Genomic DNA, 20,258 nt, shown 5'->3' with positions numbered 1-20,258 from the left:
TTGTGGATTGTGAACTAATATACATTTATCTTGTAAGTTTATAAAAAAACTTGATATTGATTTCTTGAATTTATACAGTATAGTTTCTCTTTATCTAAGAACCAATAACTATTATTGATATTTCCTTTAACATTTTGTTAGTGAGTAATTGTAGGTACACATTACTAATCTTTTCAGTATTGCCGGTAGAAATTTTTCTTCTTTTGTCATGAAAATCCTATTCTCTTGGGGGAAATTGAGCATGCTTTCTTTCAAGGACTCCTATTTGTACAGATTCTGCAGGTTTCTGTCCTGGTTGAGTTTTCTTACAGAATTCAATATTCAGCATAGCACTGTCATGAATTAATATGCAGTGGGTCAGATACTAACCTAATTGGATGAGAATCTGAACAGAATTTTCTTTTAAAACTCATCGCACATCTTAAGAGAATTATAAGAACACTGCTTCAAGCAACCAGAAAATCAAGACCTCGGAGACTACAATAGAGTACTATAAACCTTCATGTATACAGAAATTTACCAATGAAGCAAGCAATTATGAATAAACATCAAGTAAAATGAAAATAATGCAAAGATCATACAAAGAGGTAAAAACAGTAGTGAAATGATAAATAACACAGTCATTTGGGGGTTTCGAAAAAGAAATGACAGCCAAACACATATACTATAGCCAAGGTACTATGCTCTCTAAACGACTCATAAACTGAGCCAAATAAGCATAGTTAGCATGATCACTGAGATTAAAACTAGTTATAGGAACAGAAAGACTCTTAAGCATTTTGAAAACAGGCGTAACTATGAGCCATCACTGTGGGGACATTGGGAGCTAGCTGCCTTCCTAAATGCTGGAGTAGAATTCTGTCATCTGGAAACGGCAGGGAGCTGACAGTTTCTGAAGTCAACCTTTGCTCCTTCAATGGCCATTTAAGTGAGGTGAAAAGGGCAGTCATGGAGGAAAAAATCCATTAAGTACAAGACTTCCAACCACACAGTAGTGGGGTTTTCTACTTAGAAATGGCAAGGTACAGCTGAGCTTGAGTATACAGTGGGAAATGGTGTAGCACCCAGGCGTGATGATTCCCTTGTGATGATCTGAGACAGGTAAGAGTTGCTGCAGCTGCATCAGTGCATCCCAGCTTGGTGTGAAATGAATTGCTCCTCGTCATTCCTCCCATCCTTGTCTCCTAGGTTTGGAGAGAGAAGATCATCCTCAGTAGAGTTGCACAAAGCTCTCAGACACACTGCAGGCAAAGGCATGCATGCATTCACACACAATGCTTACATTGGGAAAGGCCTATGAGGGTGCACAAGATAATTAGGTCAAGTGAATTAAGTTAAATTGGCATCACCCTTATCACATTAGCAGTTTGAAATATGTATCCCAAAGGAAAATGGCTTCACAAACTATAAATCCTCTCAGCTTGAAATTGCAAGAGCAGGTGGTTTTTTTTTTCTAAAGTCAGCTCTGGCATGTTCAAATCTGAAGTTCTATCACAGGAGCCCCAGATTGGTAGAGAGGTGAAGAATGAGCAACAGGGAATTTAGCTGAAAGTAGTTTCCATGGTAATAGCTCAAGGTGTCAAGATTAAGGACTTGTTTGAGACCAAAAGTGTTTGATGTGAACGCGAGCTCCTTTGCTTCCATGGAGTTTTCTGCACACCCTCCGTATTTGTGTGGCAACCTACAAGCCTTACATTTCATCCATTAATGTGTATGAAAATATCTCATGCATACATCGTCCATTTGGAGGACAGCCTCTCCATCTATTAATTTTGACTCCTCTTTATAGGTACCTCTAAAATTCTTTTAGCTATGTCTTATGCCTTTACCTACACTTATATGTACTGCCGTGTTATATGTTCATAATCATACTTCACGAGTATGAATAGCACAGAACATCACATTAACTTAATATTAGTTTCATATTACTTAAGCTTGCCTTAAACTAACAGCCCGACAAATCTACATATGTAAAGCACAAAGGTTATAGCTTCTCATAAGCAGTAGTTGAGGGTTTATTGCAATAATGGCATTGATTTTTCTGTTTCTCTTTTGTGTGTTCAAACGGATACTGGTTTCATTTGCTTTCATGTCATGTCTGACAGGATTGACTTTAAGTTCTATGGTAAACAATGACCTTAGTTTAATTTTAAAAGTCCATATTCTTATTAGTTTATTTTGTATGGTTTTACAGTGATAGGTTTTGCATGCATCTGCATCTTAATTATAGCTAAGATATATTGGTCAGTAAAAGAAGAACTATGTACACAATTACTGTTGGTGTTCAATACTGCACAGTTCTATTTAGTATAATATGATGTATATATTCAATGTGTATAAGAAAAGTATATACTGATTTATTTATATCAATATACTAACATCTAAAATATACTGATCTTGTATTAGTTAATTGCTATTCAAGCATTGATTAACTGATTTAATAGCTAGTTGTTCAAATTAGTCTAAGTTCATGGAATGGCCCTGCAAAGGGAACTCATCTAATTCGGTGGTGAGCATGGAACATATCAAAAGTACAAGGTGAACAGTCAATGACATTTTAAAATCTAAAGACTGGACATTTTTGCAAATAATAAACATAGTTGCATTGTTACAGAGATTCCATGGGACAAAACAGTCCAAGAAGTGCTTTTTACAGTTTCACATTCTGTTTCTCCATGACCAACACAACATCCAATTTCATCAATAATTTCATTAACAAAATACATTTTGTGTCTTTTTAATCTTTTCTGATTCTGTTGCACCAGGTACGAACTCTTATAACCAACAATGGGTTTGAGTATTAATAAAATGCAAACATTAAAAGCAAGAAACATTAATTTTCTATGGATGGAGATTATGAAACTATCTGCTACTAAATATATAGATAATTTTTTGCATAATTTCATTGACGATAATAATAAACTATAAAATAGCTTTTTACTATTTAATATTTATACTTTATAGCTTTATACTATTTACAGCTCTATTGTTGTGGGGAAAGCAGGTCATTATTTCTATGTTATCCAAGATAATGATTTTAACTTAAGAAACCTGTTAAGCATTTATATTATTTCTTTAACAGGTCTTTTCATGAATGTATAAATCGTGTGTATGCTTTATCTATGAACATTGAAAAAAGTTTGACAATTGACTGCAACTGAAAATCTTCACTGCACATAGAAATGACAGAAGATTTGTAGCTTAAATAGTGGGAATTGTAGGTTAAACTTCAGTGGACAGCCAGCACATCCCCAGCAATAAGGTAGTTGAGCCTTAGGAGTTTAGGTAGTTGAGAATTAGGAATTTAAGATCTGTCTACACAATGAGAGCTTGTTAGATAAGAAAGAGGAGCAAAAAGGAAAAAAAAGAAAAATGTAAGCAAGATGAAATTGAATTAAACAACAACAGAAATCACACGAACATAAGTTTTGCTGCCTGAAAGCATAAAAAAAATGTATATAAATGTACAGACAGGTGTGAAAGTGAACAGTCCCTGCTAAATGCTTTATTCTTGTAATGTCAACAGTACTTTAGAAGTGTAAGTGAATAGTTGCTTATTTCAATTTCAAAATATTACCAGATAGAACTAGATATAACAGATGTAAATGACATTGACGAACAAATGAAATTTTGAATAATTTAATGAACAAGGATATCCTATTTATTGAAAAAGATAATAAAATATAAAATAATACTAATTCTTCGTGATTTTACTCAAAGATCACAATCAATACTACAGTAAAATTTATACACATTTTAAATATCAGCAACTTTTTACAAGAAGCAGTTTATTACGTGAGCTGTTAACATATAATAAAATAAATGTGCAGTAAAACAATTGCTAAAAATAACAGGTTATTAAAATATGGTGCCGCAATTTATGACTGTTTTTTATAGAGTTTTATTTGCAAATTATATCAATGTATGAAAGGTGATTGAATACGTATTTGTCTTTTTGTTTCAACTTTTTAATATTTAAATAAAAAACTGAAGGTAACTTTAGAAATATGTATTTTTGTAATAGTTGCTCATCCACAAAACACAGTACCAATATGCTGATATATAATAAATCATTGGTGTAAGGGTTACAGCACTGATATTTGCATGATTCAGAAACTATTCCTATATTTAACTTCCAGGATAATTTAAATTATAATTAGATTATTGTATTAATTTGCACAGACAAATTACTTTAATGAGAAAATGGAAATGTTCAGTCTACTTTATCAGTGTATCATCTCTTTTGATATGGAAAATGAAATAATAATCAGAGACTAGTTTGTCAATTTACCCTGAGAAATCACTTAGCAGAGTGATCAAAAGACTGGAACTCATTGCAATCAACTTACTCTGTTTCTGTATGGAAACTGAGATTCTTAATTAGCTGTGTTCGAGGCAAGAACCAAAACACAGGAATTTACATAAACTCATTGTTTTAGGACAGCAGATCATGACAACTTACTTCCAGCATTAACAGAATATATCAGATCACCCTGGCTGACCTGATAAGAAGAGCTTGACGCCTCAAGTTAAGAGCACTTTTGTCCTAAAAACACGTGTCCATCAATTCAAGGTCAACCTCCCCAGACCTTAAGAAGAATGTGAAATTGACAGTTAGTGAACATTTCATCTTTTAAAGCTAACTGCTTACACTACATGTCCAAGAATCTAATCAAGACTTTTTTTTTTACTGTTTAAAACTATTGAGTAAACCCCAAGCTTTAATCTCATCAAAATTTAAAGGAAGCAATAAAATGACTTCTGGTAATAACTATGCTTCCAATGGTTTGTCTGCCATCTTTATCTGAAATAAGTTACATAACTCCAAAAGTTGTGTGTTGAAGCATGGATGATAATAACTTCATGATCATGTTAAACTGAAGAACTATGGAAAGTGGCAAGATTAATATGTGTTTGTGTTAATTGTCTCGTTATTTAGAGCAACACTTCAGACTCTTACTCAAGAAAAGTATGTGTTCAATCCTAGAAATTAAGAGACCAACTTCTTTAAAAACTGAAGGTAAATCCCTAATTGCTGAAGGCAACAGCTACACAACTCATTGGACATGGCGAGGTCTTGCTGGTGTCTCCTTAGAGCCTTCACCCCTTCTGACTAGTGTTCATGATACTGGAAGGTACTCTGCACTTTACCAAAGGGGAAACAAATAGTAACACAGCTACAAACGCTTTACTCTACAATAGTGAGCTGCCTGTAAGATGTGCTAGCAGAGTAATGTCGCACAGTGTGTGGGACTAATCAACCAATATCTGATTGGATTTCAGGCCTACTCCCTGTGATAGAACGCATCTCCAACATTGCTAGGTGACTAAGAACCTGAGACTAGATAGGCCAGGAAACTATGAGAAACCCAAAACCTACTGTACTGCTAAAGGAATATAAGAATAAAATGACTCCAAGAACATTCTACTATACTCAGAAATCAGTATCTTGCCAAGCCATCATCAGAGAAGCCTCCTCTATCAGTAGATGGGAATGTATACAAAGACCAACAGCCGAAGAATGTGCAGAGTGAGAAACTTTGAAACACTCAGTCCTGAACCGAATGTATCCATCAGTTTCCCTCTCTCAATGCTCAGAACCTTGCAGAAGATTATAAGAGGGGATAGAGGTTCCAAGAAAACACAGGATTTTTAAACAAAGCAGGACTGGCATACATCTAAAGTCACAAAGACCGTGGCAGCGTGTACAGTTCTTGCATGTGTCTGAGTCAAATGATGTCCAAACACCAACAGGGGAAGTGGAAATAAACCCCTAGCTCTAACCCAAGGCTGTCTTCAGTAAATCACCAATAACCAGTCTCACTGAATATACAAATCAATCCATAGACCACCCTCCATGTCTACCAACAGAATTATATCCAAGACACCCGTACAATTAACTTTAATTAGAAACTTTAGACTAAAAAATCTAATATTTTTTTTTTAAAGATCATCCCTGCAACAGATAAAGCATAGACTCGCTTCTCTCAGGCTCTTGTATCATGAGTACATCTTGTATTAAACTTATTGTTTCATTCTTTTGCAAGATCCAGTGTGTCTACAATGTGACACTGCAAAATGTTTCTCTAGTTAATTCCATGATTATGTTATTTCCTCACCGAAGAGAATATGAGCTTCAGGGCGTGGTTCTTGTCCCACTCAGCGTGTAGCATTGCCAGGCAAAGAGTCTGGAACAAATAAGCATTTAAATATTTGTTGGCTAAATTAATGAATGGATGGATAAATGGAGGATGATTTAGTGAAATTTTGTATGAAATTAAATAATTTTCCACAACATTTTAGACAAAAGAGTACTTATACTGGATACGTTGTTGTTACCTAGTTACCTCAGCAAAATCCTACAGTAAATTCATGCACCTAACATGATTGCTTACACATAATTGTTTCGTGCAAAAGTGGTGGCCACTTTGACTCCCAAGTCATTACTCTTGTAAATTTATTTTAAGTGGGCTGTTAAGATAAAAACTGAGATCATAGAAGTATTTTACAATGGAAAACATGTAAGTCTGGGCATACAAAGTAGTCTGATAAAAATTAGATGTATTAGGACCAGGAATTTTCCTCAACCAACCAGTTACTCTCCAGTCTCAGCTGTGAACAAGTAGTGATTACTTGTTCTGGATTCCAGCAATGCGCCCTAAAGCTGTATAGGCAGTTGAGGACTGATTAAAGTCATAGGCGGCAGCAGTATGTATGACATAGTGATTGGCACATATAATTCACATTTAGGTTTCCAGTAATGCTGACAATGCTTTGTCACTCAAAGACACCCAAAAGGTTATGAATGTATTGTGGTCATTTTTATTTGAGTAATTGCACCTTTAGATAAGAGCATTACCTCATGCTCCTGGGCCTCAACATCAAGAAGAAAGAACGACACAGGTGTTTAGACAGCTATGATTAAACAGCTTGTGTTCTGTTTGCATAAAGCAACTTGAAGAAAGGTTGTTGGAAGGCTTGTAGAGGGAAGAGCACTTAGTTTTAAGTGAAAATACTGTGTGTGTTTGTTTTAATTTTATTTTAAGCTATGTTGTTTTTTTTTAAAAAAAAAAGTTGCAAAAAATAGAACCTGATATACTGAAATTAGCCAGACTTGAAGACTATATAGTCATTGGACTCTATAGATTGAACGCTGTCACTCAGAAGCTCCAGAGACACATTAGCTTTATACTTTCACAATAAAGTATATTTTATGTATTATCCACCACCAAAACTGAAAAAGCTCATGATAGAGTTGATATTTGGAGTCACCTCAGAAGCTATTGCTGTTCTCTTCCAAAAGCCTTTTCCTATTCTAATGCCTTGAAGGGTATCCCTAAGTTTTTCTAGAAGTGGTATTGTTTTACCTTTTAAATTAAGGTCTTTGATACATTTTCAACTGACTTTTATACAAGATGATACTTAAGAATCTAATTTCATCCTCCTACAGTACAAATCCAATTTGACAGTACCTTTTGTTGAATAGACTGTTTTTTCCAATATATGTTTTTGCTTCCTTTTGCAAAAGTTAAGTTTTTAAATAGAACATCAATATCATGGAAGTTAACTAAAGTGTCAACAAATAGGATTACGTGAAAATTAAATTTTTCTGTACAGTAAAGGAAGAAATCCTCATACAAAACTGACATCTTTCTCTTTTAATGCTACATAAACAACACAAAATGGAAGTTTTTAGGGAAAAATAAATTCAATTATTAAATAACTAATCCACAATTTTATTGTAATATAATTTCTACTGATTTCTTTAAAATATTCCTTAATATTCTTACACTCTGATATGAAAAATCATTGTCTCTTTCTAACCTAGTTACTATTTTTACAACCCTAAATTTTACTGAAAATAGTTCTTTCTGGCAAGTGACTATCCCTCTAGAGGTCCCCTCACAATAGACCCGGCTGGAATTTGTTCATAGTATTCCTTCAGTCAGTCATAATTTTCTTTGTGGCCTTATTCTGGGCCAAAAACTGAAACTGTTCTTTGATTTAAAAAGTGGGACACTTGAAACCCCATATACTTATGTGTACAATACTGTTTAATAATATGGTGTAAAACTTGAAGTGTGACAACTTGTGTGTCTCACCTTCCCCTTGAACACAGCACTATATCCATATTTATCTGTCATTCAGCATAGAGGTTATAGCAGAGCTGATGTGTCAAGTGTAATATAAACCTCATTGTCTCCCCAGCTCTGAATTCATTAAAATTATTTGTCAGTGTTCAAGAATACAGGACAAATAACACGCTAAGAATACTGTTTTCATCTTTATTATTAAATATTCTAAACTGTATGAGACTGGCATAACTCCAATTTTTCAGATTGGACAATTCAGATAAAGATTATTTAAATAATGGGCCTTATCACACCAAATCGAGCCATCAAGTCTGCTCCAACTATAAGACATTGGATTTATGTTTCGTTAATTTTCATTTTATGTGTAGATGCATTTGACTCTAGAAATATCGCTACCACAATTGATCTACTTCTTTGGGTAAATGAAGAGTTTGAATGCTTTGTTTTTCTCAACATATTTTAATTGACTAGTCATATGCATAATAGGTACAGTAAATCACTTCACTAACTGATTCCAAATGTTGAAATTGGTTCAGCAACAGACTTTTCCAAGGATGGCCTATAAAAACAAAATCACCTTTAAAAAGGAATAAAAGTGTAGGCATGTGTAAGAAGAAGTGCAGGCAACTAAAGGCACAATGGATGCATTTGCCCTTTGAGATCTTCTGGTGATAAGTAGAAGAACATCAGCTGGGATGGAGGAGATGTCAATGATGGCCACAGAGAAGGTCAACAAGAAGAGATGCAGCAAAGGTAGGGTTGGAGCACAAGAGTTCAGACACAAGATGTGCCAGAGGGGCTGGGCTTCCAGACTGTAGCTGGAGCGTCAACTGTGCCATGACTGAATGAGTATACAATCCATGCAAGATTGGAGGCAACTGCTGGCAATTATTGTGTTACTACCACATACGACACTGATTTTAGCAAAATAAAATTTGTGGAAATAAATGGTTATCTTTGTGTTGGCATGTATTTTATGAATTTGCTAATAGTTTGGTTCAAAGTCAGACTTAGCTATGTTAAGTGCTAAAGCCATGACTAATATTTGTATTAGGCATGTAATATGTCTACACCTTTGTCTGCTTTCTTGTATCTTACAATGGTAAATGTTCACATGTTCAACTTACAAATATATAAATCAAGTGAATTATCAGTAACATATATACATACATATATATGGTTATACATACATACACACCTACACACACACACAATGAATTCTTAGTCAGTGTTCTACTACTGAAAAGAGAAACCATCATCAAGGCAACTCTTACCAGATAAAGCATTTAAATGGATCTTACTTATAGTTTCAGAAGTTTAGTATATCTCATTATGGAGGGAACCATGGTGCAATGCATGTGGACATAATGCTGAGAAGTAATTGCAATTCCTACATCTGGATTAGCAAGCAAGCAAAAAGAGAGAGACTCTAGGCCTAATAGGATTTTGTGAAACCTCAAAGCCCACCCTCAGTGATACTCCTACTCCAACAAGGCCACACCTCTTAATCCCTCTCAAGTAGTACCCCTTCCTAATGACTAAACATTCAAATATATGAGCCTATATGAGCTATTCTTTTTTAATGATCTTATTTTAATACCAATATCAGTTCTCTCTCCCATCTTCTCCCCACCCCACCCCCACAAAAATAGCTGGCTTGAGCTAGTGGGAGATCACTAACACTGACCCCCCCCAGACTGACAGCTGGGTAACCAGTATAAGACCAACTAGGCCCTCTGAATGTGGGTGACAACTGTGTAGCATGGGCCATTTGTGGGTCTACTAGTAGTGGAACCAGTATTTATCCAGATTTTATAAACTGGCTCTTTCGAGCCCATTACCAATGAAAGAATACCTTGTTCAACCTAAACACAGAAGGGAGGGCCTTGGTCCTTCCTCAAGTGATGTCACAGACTTTGTTGACTTCCCACAGGACACCTCTTTAGAGAGTCATTCTTATTCAACCACCATGTTGAATAAATATATATAAATTCAACTTTCAAAGTTCGATCTATTATTCTGTGTGTGTGTGTGGGGGGGGTGTATCTGTAACCATATATAATTTTATAACTGACCACCTAACATCGGATAACCATTCAGGAGACTCGTTATTGAGAAAGACTAATTCTTCACCTCTCAGTAGTTATTAATTGCTTATAGCCCTTCATCTAGGGATTGGTCCTCATGAGATTTTCCCCCATACACACAAGAATGTCAACTGATATTGGACTTGTTCAGGTAGTGTTTTTGGCAGCCATGTTTTTCAAATTTCATGGTTTTAACCACATGTCATGTCTATCTAAGAGACAATCTCACAACAGACTTCCTTGTTCCTTGTCTCTTAAATTTTTTTATACTTTCTGCTGTGATGTTCTCTGAGCCTTATGTACATAGGTTATGTTATAGATACTATAGATACATACAATAGATCTGGACATTCTCCAATAAGTTACTCTCTGCATTTTGACCCATATGGCTTTTTGTAATGTTCTCTATTTACTATGAAAAGAAGTTATTTTTAATTAATTAATTTATTTATTTATTAAAAATTTCCACCTCCTTCTCTTCTCCCATTTCCATCCTACTCCCTCCTCCCCTCCCTCTCCAGTCCTAAGAGATGTCAGGGTGCCCTGCCCTGTAGGAAGTTCAAGGCACTCCTCCCTCCATCCAGGTCCAAACAGACTCCCAAAAAGCCAGTACATGCAGTAGAATCAAAACCCAGTGCCATTATCATTGATTTCTCAGTCAGTTCTCATTGTCAGCCACATTCAGAGTCCAGTTTGATCACATGCTCATTCAGTTCCAGTCCAGCTGGCCTTGGTGAGCTCCCATTAGATCAGCCCCATCGTCTCAGTGGGTAGGCGCATCCTTTGTGGTCCTAACTTCCTTGTTCATGTTCTCCCTCCTTCTGCTCTTCATCTGGACCTTGGGAGCTCAGTCTGGTGCTCTAATGTGGATCTCTGTCTCTATCTCCATCTATCGCCGGATGAAGGTTCTATGGTGTTATGCAAGATATTCATCAGTGTGGCTATGGAAGAAAGCCAGTTCAGGCATCCTCTCCTCTGCTGCCCAAGGGCCTAGCTGGAGAGATCCCCTTGGACACCTGGGAACCTCTCTAGAGCCAAGTCTCTTGCCAACCCTAAAATGACTCGCTTAATTAAGATATCTTCTTCCCTGCTCCCATATCCACCCTTTCTCCCTCTCAACCAACGAGAAGGGAAGGGGGAAGAAGTTATTTTTTTCATGAGGAGTAAGAGATACACTTACCTGTGGTCATAAGGGTATTTAGAATCCAGTTAGGAATTATGTTAGTTTAGAAAAGTAACAATAGTATGCTCTCCTCTAAAATCCATGATCTCACTACTCATGAGTAGTTGGCTGGGTTTATAGTACCATGCATGATTTTCCTCCTGTTAAAAATTTCACTCAAATTAGAGAGTTGTTGGTTACAGGTAAGTTATAGGTGTCACTATTGCCCCTTTAGGGACATTTTATCCGGCTGCTTATGGTTGCACTTCATAAAAATCACAGGTGATCATAGGATCAGCAACTCTAAATTAGAGAAAATATAATTAAATGGCTCTTATCAGATGAAACAATGTTGACAAAGTTTTCTGCTATACCTGGTCCCACAGCCATTCAATCCCAAAGAAACACACAGTGGTCTGTCTACATTAATTATAAACTGGTTGGCCTATTAGCCCAGTCTTCTTATTTGTTAACTCTCACATCATACATTAACTCATAATTTTTGTCTGTCTGTGTTAGCAACATGGCTTGGTACCTTTTATCAGTGAGGCATTCTCATCTTGCATCCTAGTTGAAGAGTGTGGACTGAGCCTTTCCTTTTCCCAGAATTCTCCTATTCTAGTTGCCCTGCCTATACTTCCTGCCTGGCTACTGGCCAACCAGTGTTTTATTAAGCCAATACAAGTAATTAATCTTTACAGGGTATAAGACCATTGTTCCATAGGACTTAACCCACCTTTTTTCTTTTCAAAACAAGATTTCTGAATCTAATCTCCTTTACTTAGCTTTTTGCAGAACCATTATCCATAACAACTTGCAACCAACACTCTAAACAGAAACAAATATTTATAAGACAATAACAGAAATAGTCACGAACTCAGGGAATAAATCATGAAGAAATTTTAGCTCCTACCTATAAGATCAGATTTTTCACATTAAATGACGGGCGTGAAAACCAAAGTTAGACCTCTGGCTGAAGAATGGCAAATAAATACACAATGGTGCTCTACTAGGCGGTTTTCGTCAGTTTGACATAATCCAAGACATATCAAGGGAGAGGAAATCTCATCTGAGAAATTGCCTCTATCAGAATTACCTGGAGGCAGTTTTGTTGGACATTGTCTTAATTAGCAATGAAGATGGGAGGGTGCAGCTCATTGTGAAAGGCATTCTTTCTTGGCTGGCAAGTGATCCTGGGCATAATATGAAAGCAAACTGAGCTAGTTTTAGGGAGCAAGCCAATAATAATTCCATGGCTTCTGCTTCAGTTCCTGTCTCCAGATATCTGCCCTGAGTCCCTTATGCAGCTTCCTTCTATAGACTGTGACCTAGGATATGTAAACCAATTAAACATTTTTCCTTAAGTGGATTTTGGTTATGGTATTTATCTCTAATAGAAACAAGAATCAGAGAGAAACTAACTGGAAACATAATAAAAACCAAGAAACAGTATTGAAAATAGTAGTCATTAGTACCAAAGGCCATACAAAGGACCGCTAAGACATGTCACGAGCATTTTTCAGTCTTTAAAGAACTGAGGCTATTCATTAATTTGCAATGAGAGCAAGAGACAAGAAAATAAAAGTCACAATGGAAACAAGGTGAAAAAAATAATTTAAAGCATTGAATTTAAAGTTGGAGGAAGCTAGCTACAAGAGAACTTGTGTTGAGAAGGATTTTTAATATTGAAAAATCTTGAGCATATTTACATACTAAAGGGAAAGTGTCAGCAGAGAAAAAAAACAGATACGGAAATATTGTATGCAGAGAGTATAATTTATCAAGCAAGGTGTTGAAAGAGTTGGCATTGAAAGAACAGTGGAGGAATGATTTTTTTGGATAGGAGAGGGCATGTGGTTTCCACTGAGACTGAAGTAAACTGCCAAAAGACAGGTGCAAATGCAGATAAGTGTGAGGGAAGAAAGATGATAAGATTTTCCCCTGGTAGATTTAATACTCTTCACAAAATAAGAGGCAAGTGTTGTGAACAGGGAAGGATGGAAGGCTCAGACAAGCAGCTTGAGGGGTAATGGTGAGAGGGGAGAAAAGCCACAGTGAAAGTTATAAAGTGGCCACACATAAATAAAAGGTGCACCAGGCAGCCCTGAAGACTGAGTTCAGAGAAGAATACTGCCAGTGTGTAGAGGTGTAACTCCATAGTTTTGAAGCTCTGGCAGCGCCTAAGAGGAGCCTGCGGGTAGAGTCCAATTAATGTACAAATTATCACTGATAGTATTAAATGATAGAAGGAGAGGGCTTGATGAATAAAGGTGATAAGCAAGCAGTGTATTTAGAAAGGAATGCAGATTACTTACCAAATGGGCACACATGACTGCCAATGATGACACTGTTAATAGTACGCTAGAACAACTAGATATAAACTACTGTGCACGTAGGAGAGGAGTGAAGACATGGCAGAGTTTCTTAAGGAGGACGGAAGCAGGAAAGGAGCAATAAATCTTGATTATGTAGGGGGAATGACTGCTGCAATAGAAGTGTGAAGAACCAGAAGATTGGAGGTTGAGGGGTCTGAGCATTAGCTTCAGGGAATTGCAGTATTTCATGGTGAGCCCGGATTAGAATGACATCTTAAAGTAGAGCAGGGGGGATGAGGTGATAGAGGAGTTTTGAAGCTCTCATGTTTAAATTGCTTGTCTACATGATGAATGTAAGGATATGAAACGCGGTACCACAGCTTTCAAAGACTTTGAGTTAGGGATCATGCTGATGGCAAGTGGCAGGTATCAGAAAACATGACAAGTTGCTAGATGATGGAAATAAATATGAGACCCAGACGTATGAGAGTGTCCACTGGAGGCCAAGCTGTCTGGACAAAATCTCAGAAGATGCAAGCATTGATGTAGCTTTGCCTACCAACAAAGAACTGCAATCCTGACCAATATGATTACTGCGTCATTGTTGATTAAACTTGTCCCTAATGTCTGTGTAATAAAAATGATATTGAAATTTGTTCCTGTGCTGTGAAAAAGAGAACTAAACAAGTTTATGATAGCTAAAGCCAATAGAAGAGAAATTTCCACATGACAAGTACTCTGGGGTAGGTGTCAGCATTGTTCCTCTTGTTTCATCATTTCTCATTAAGCACAGAAGAAAATACATTTGTCTTTTCTTCTCATTATCCTGAAGGGTCTTATGTAATATTCTCCTAGGGAGCTGTGCTTAAACAAGCCATGAATACACAAGTAATAATAAAGAATGGACCGAGACGGTAGAAGAAGGAAAATAGAGTTGATGGCAAGCCAAGAGCAGGGTGGAGTGCACAAGAGGCTCAGATAGCAAGGTAGGCCCCTTAAGTAAACATCAATGAAGCTGCTGTAGAAAGAGCACTTCCCATATCAAAAGTGTATCGAGAGAAAACAATCACAAGATCAGCATCTACCGTTGCACAGGAAGCAACGGTATAACTTACTCATTGTTCCCAAGTGGTTTTTTTCATCCTTCCCTAACAAGCGTTATACATTGTCAGCTCCACTGATAGTATGTTTGCTTGGAGGAGATGAGCAGCTGTGATGTAGAGAGATGCATTTGAGGTATCTCAGATATTTCCCAGCAATCCAGCTTATCCAGCTTTCTCATGACATGTCTTCAAGAGTGGTCCTTTTACCTAGGTTCCAGAATGATAGACAAGGACAAATGCTTAGTAGATCACTCATAGTTATATAAATAACAATTAATCATTTGGATATTGAAATCATCTGTGCTTTGGAAATTCTACCTCAGCAAAACTGGCCACACTGAAATTATCGCAAAAGGTGTATACTAATATATAAGTATTATATTAGTCTTATGTTAAAATGACATAAAGAGAGAGTAACTCTCATTGAAGGGTAGAAAAAAAGATTCAGATTATATTTTGCCAAATATTTGGTAAAATTATTGTTAACAATAGTTTAGAAAAAGTGATAAACTTCTGGATTCAGAGGAACAGATTGTGGAGAAAAATTCTTTATTGTACCATTATTATCATTTTTCTTAATTAGTCAGCACTTTAATTTTTCAACAGTTAAGGTTAGGACATGGCAGGTCAATACAGAAGAAGAGGAAGGGAGAGGATAAAATGACAATATCTTTGAACAAGTCATAGGAATCCTGTTATTATTTATTCATCTAAATTTGCATCTAGTCCATGGAAGGTTATGTGTGTATATACACATATTTAGTTTAAATGCTGTTACCCCACTTGGCTAGACAATAATATACCTAAGAGTCATAGACTATCTAACAAAATCCTAAACATCAGGCACGAGAAACTCCCTTTTAAGTTGATGAGAGGAATCCAAGATATCCTTCAATCAATATAGATTATTGTTCTTGTTTTTGGTTACCACTTAGAAATTGAAAGTAAGTCCCCATGGCTAATGATACCATGCACTTAGGACATAGGACTCAGACAATTCAAACTAGATCTGAATTGAAAGACTCTTCCCTGAAGACTGACTTTCATAGTGCATGAATCTGCTGTAGAAGCTGCCAAGGGAGGGAACAACCAACACTTCCTACCCAGAAGTGACCACTATGAACCACAACAATTATCAGCATGGCATAAAAGCCTTAAGAGTTCAAGAGCAGCACTCATATCTTGGGCATAATCAACAACTGTATAACTGGACTTAACACCACTAGATAGGAGTACTGGAAACCTAAGCAACTAATGAGGTCATGATTCTTAAAAAGAGGACCTATTACTGCCACTTAATAAACCACCATAATTTGAAGACCATTACAGAAAACTACAACTGGTCCAAATGCAGAGAACAGCTTCATACACACACACACACACACACACACACACACACACACACACACCACCTATGCCAAAGGCTCAGGGAACACTTCAGAACAGAGGCAAAAAGATTGGATAGCCAAAGGACCTAGAAATATGTGTGAGAATGTGTCTCCTAGAAAAGAACTGGAAGCTTCACCCATTGATACCTTAACAACATGGCTTTTGGTCAAAAGCGACATCAACAGAAATGCTAGCATGGAAGGGGGAGGTCTCATAGGGTCCTAACTCTAGACAAAGAGCTATAGGCAATAAAGGAACACTAAGAACAGGATAAACAGTCTTCCTCGGATAAGACCCCTAACTGGTCACCTACACAAAGTAGTCAGACCTGAAATCATATGCATGAAAACATCACTAATCAAATTAAGCATACTGTGTTTATATATAATTTAATGTCAAATACTATTAAATTTAAATATATTAAATTAAAAGAAGCCATGCATTTGAAAGGAATAGAGTTGGGGGTACATGGAAGGAATTGTAGGGAAGAAACAGGGCACAAACACCTAGTGCCCATGTTGAACAATGCTTCCTTTTCTTTTCATTAATGAATTTTTTTACATCTGTGAAATTCTCTGCTCCTGATTACAAGGCTGATTCCAGGCCTTAATGTCATTCCTTGGAAGACAGGAAGTCTCCAGGAGAAGATGGTGGAACACCTGCAGATCCTCTTTGTTTTCTCCAGAGAATTTTGTAAGTGCTCCTCAGAATACCAATGAAGGAAGAGAATTAAAGTTGGATGTCGACAAGGGCACACAACATCTGTTCTGAGAGAAGTAATGAGCAGAAAAATGTCTTCTCTTTAGAGTACTAACTCACTTAACTTGCAGAGCCTCAGCCATACAATGAGGGGATCTTTCTGGGTTGCCTCTAACCTGCAGAGAATAAATCTTGCTTCTGCTCTCAGCATGCTTTGAAAGACCTGTTTCTATACTAGGAGTTCGGGGCTCAAAGAAAAGTGAGTATGAAAAAGAAATGTGTCTGCAAAGCTAAAAGTATTACTAACTTAATGTTACGTGCTCATTCAGGAAATTACATCTCAACATGATTAAAGGTATCAATTCACCCACCACACTGATATCTTTTTTTGTCCATTCAAAAATTTATACTTCCTCCTCTCCTTCCATTCCCCTCCTGCTCCCCCACTCACCCTCCTACCTCCCCCTCCCTCCTTAAGAGAGAGCAGGGAACCCTACCCTGTGGGAAGTCCAAGGCCCTCCCCCCTACATCCAGGCCTAGGAAGCTTTGCATCCAAATAGACTAGGGTACCAAAAAGCCAGTACATGCAGTAGAAACAAGTCCCACCAATGTCAAACACATTCAGAGAGCCCGGTTTGATTGCATGCTCATTCAGTCCCGGTCCAGCTGGATTTGGTGAGCTCCCATTACAACAGGCACACTGTGATATCTTTATAAATACTAAATATTACATTTTTACAAATAACTGAGAATTTTATACATTGTTTTTTCTTCTTTAATTTACTCCATTTTGTAGCTGGAGAGATGGCTTAGCAGTTAAGGGCACTTACTACTTGCTTGTCTAGAAGACCTGAGCTCACTTCCCAGCACAACAATGGCTGATTCATGACCACTTGTAGCTCCAGCTTTAGGGAATTCAGACTTTTTTTTAAGCTACCATTAGTGGTTAAAAAAAATTAAAACATACAACATCTCCCCTCAAAAAAAAAAAAAAAGCCCTGCACATCATTCCTTTCACAAAGGGTACAAACAGCATGCATTCACTTTCAGCCAGGTGGGATTATGTGATCACATGCTTACCTCTGATTATATTAAACTGGACAGGTTATGCAAATTAATTCAAGTCAGAGTTTTATGAATTTTCAGGACCACATTTGAAGAGGGGAAGTAAACCATACAAGCATTACAGATTCAGTTTTATCTTCCTGCATTTAACTATATAAGGGCTCTTGTTTAAAGGAGGGTCAACCCCACCACAGCCCTGGAGTGGATTAAAGATCAGAAATTGGCTCCATATCTAAGTGTCTTTTCTGCCACAGCATTTATTAAAGTACCACAAGGACAGCACTCTTTCTTTCTCTCTCTCTCTCTTTCCCTCTGTGTGTGTATATGTGTGTATGTGTGTGTACTTGTTTCTCTCTGCCTCTGTGTATGTGTGTCTGTCTGTCTCTTTCTCTCTGTCACTGTGTGTGTATTTGTCTCCCTCTCTGTCTCTCTGTATGTGTGCATCTGTCTGTCTGTCTGTCTGTCTGTTTGTCTCTCTCTCTCTCTCTCTCTCTCTCTCTCTCTCTCTCTCTCTCTCATACACACACACACACACACAATTTATACACAAATAACAGAGATAACAGAGAGGAATTAAAACATATGACAAACAGGAAATAATGTTAAAGAAATTTAGGCTTTATTGAAAAGTAAAATTATAAATTTTCCTACATGTTAGTGCCCTGGGGTTTTATAAGAAAATGACCCAAAATGAGCCAGCTAGCCAAAATTCTTAATAGAAACCGGAAAATCTTCCATAGCAGCATGGACGATAGGTGCTGTATGCATATCGAGAGCCACAGCCACAGCCATAGCCTAGTCCACCTAGTCCACCATAGCCATAGCCCAGGACGCCAGAGCCGTAGCCCAGGCCACCATAGCCATAACCCAGGCCACCATAGCCATAGCCCAGGACGCCAGAGCCGTAGCCCAGGCCACCAAAGTAGTTTCCGTAGTACATGCTGTCAAGAATGGGAGTTTCCTCGAGGCAGACCAGGAGCTTCTGGAGTATGAATCTGCTAAGCAGGTGTGATCCTTTTATACAGCCTGGATGGCATGTGAGGCCAACCACAGAGTCCTCCAAACTCATTACCATGAAAGGAAAGAACAAGTCCACCCTCCACAAACATCCTGACCATGTGTCTGAGACGGTATGGTCAGGATTTCTAAAAGCTGAGGTCATGAGCCTATTGGCCACAGGCATCTCTGCTGCTCACAGATGGCTTGTTCAAAACTCCAGATAGGAAACTGTTGAGAGTCCACGCACGGTGCCAGAAAAGAAATCAAAAGATTTCTTTTCCAATAAGATTCTGTTACTCCTTAAAGTTAGCCTGTTTATACCTCTAGTTAGGACTATTCCTTGTGTATCTGAGAAATGTTTCTGCTGATAACTTCCTTCGGTACACATTACAATGTGCAGGCAGAGATGTATCAAAATGAACAGAATCTTACTCCTCCTTGATGCCTGTTTCCTCAGAAGGAAATGCCTGAGCAGTTCTTCCCTTCGTCTACTTTAGGCTTAAGTTTCATCCATACCTTTCTTGCTTTTTCTTTTTTTTTCTTTCTTTTTTTTAATTTTTAAAATTTTTTTTTCATTCAAAAAATTTTCACTTCCTCCCCTCCTCCCATTCCCTCCTGCTTTCCCACTCACCCTCCTCCCTCCCACTCCCTCCTTAAGAGAGGGCAGGGTACCATGCCCTGTGGGAAGTCCAAGGCCGTCCCCCCCTCCATCTTGCTTTTTCTTTATTTTATATGGTACTGAAATCCTCATTTCCTATCAAAATAGGAACTTGTACACAGTTCTAGTTAAGGATTTCCTGACACCCTGCATCTTCACTTCCATTGACTTCCAGGTCATCAATGTGTTTTCCTCTATTCTTTGCCTTTACTTTGAAGAATTTATATGTGTACTGTGTTTACATGCTTACCCTACCCCTTCCCCTGTTCAACTCCTGCTTACCAACTCCCTCTCATGAGTTCTTTTTCTTTAATTTTTTTTATTTTATTTTATATGTGTATGTATATGTACAGATATACATACAAGCTTCTGGGTGTATTTAGTGTTGGCTGTACATGTAAGTGTTTAGGCTGATCGCTGGCATTTAATATCTCCACAGCAAGCTGGTCCCTTTAGAAGACTGAATCTTCCTCTCTCAGCATTCATTGTCTGTAGCTTTTCACCTATGGGTGGGAGCATGGGAGATTTCCCCTCTCCATATTGATGTATCCATTGGTGTTGTCATAGCACTGTCTCACAGGGAAACCATGTTTTTGATATTTCATAAGTATAGCTTCCTTGTTAGATATTTAAGACATTATCAGAAGGTAGACATTCTCTTTCCATCCAGCCCTCCATAGAGAGCTAA

General features: G+C 37.4%; 1 protein-coding gene across 1 annotated transcript; it reads right to left on the bottom strand.

Annotated features, from left to right (window-relative positions):
- Positions 1–18,625: 18,625 nt before the first annotated feature.
- Positions 18,626–18,853, bottom strand: LOC121465278 (keratin-associated protein 19-3-like). Its single transcript, XM_041678481.1, has one exon. The coding sequence runs from the start codon at positions 18,851–18,853 to the stop codon at positions 18,626–18,628; it is 228 nt and encodes a 75-aa protein (XP_041534415.1).
- Positions 18,854–20,258: the final 1,405 nt, after the last annotated feature.

Source organism: Microtus oregoni, unplaced genomic scaffold, assembly GCF_018167655.1.
Source record: "Microtus oregoni isolate MIOR12 unplaced genomic scaffold, Mior012 000030F_ref0000283, whole genome shotgun sequence".
NCBI lineage: Eukaryota > Metazoa > Chordata > Mammalia > Rodentia > Cricetidae > Microtus > Microtus oregoni.
Note: the sequence above shows the minus strand (reverse complement) of the source record. Positions and strands in the feature narration are given on the sequence as shown.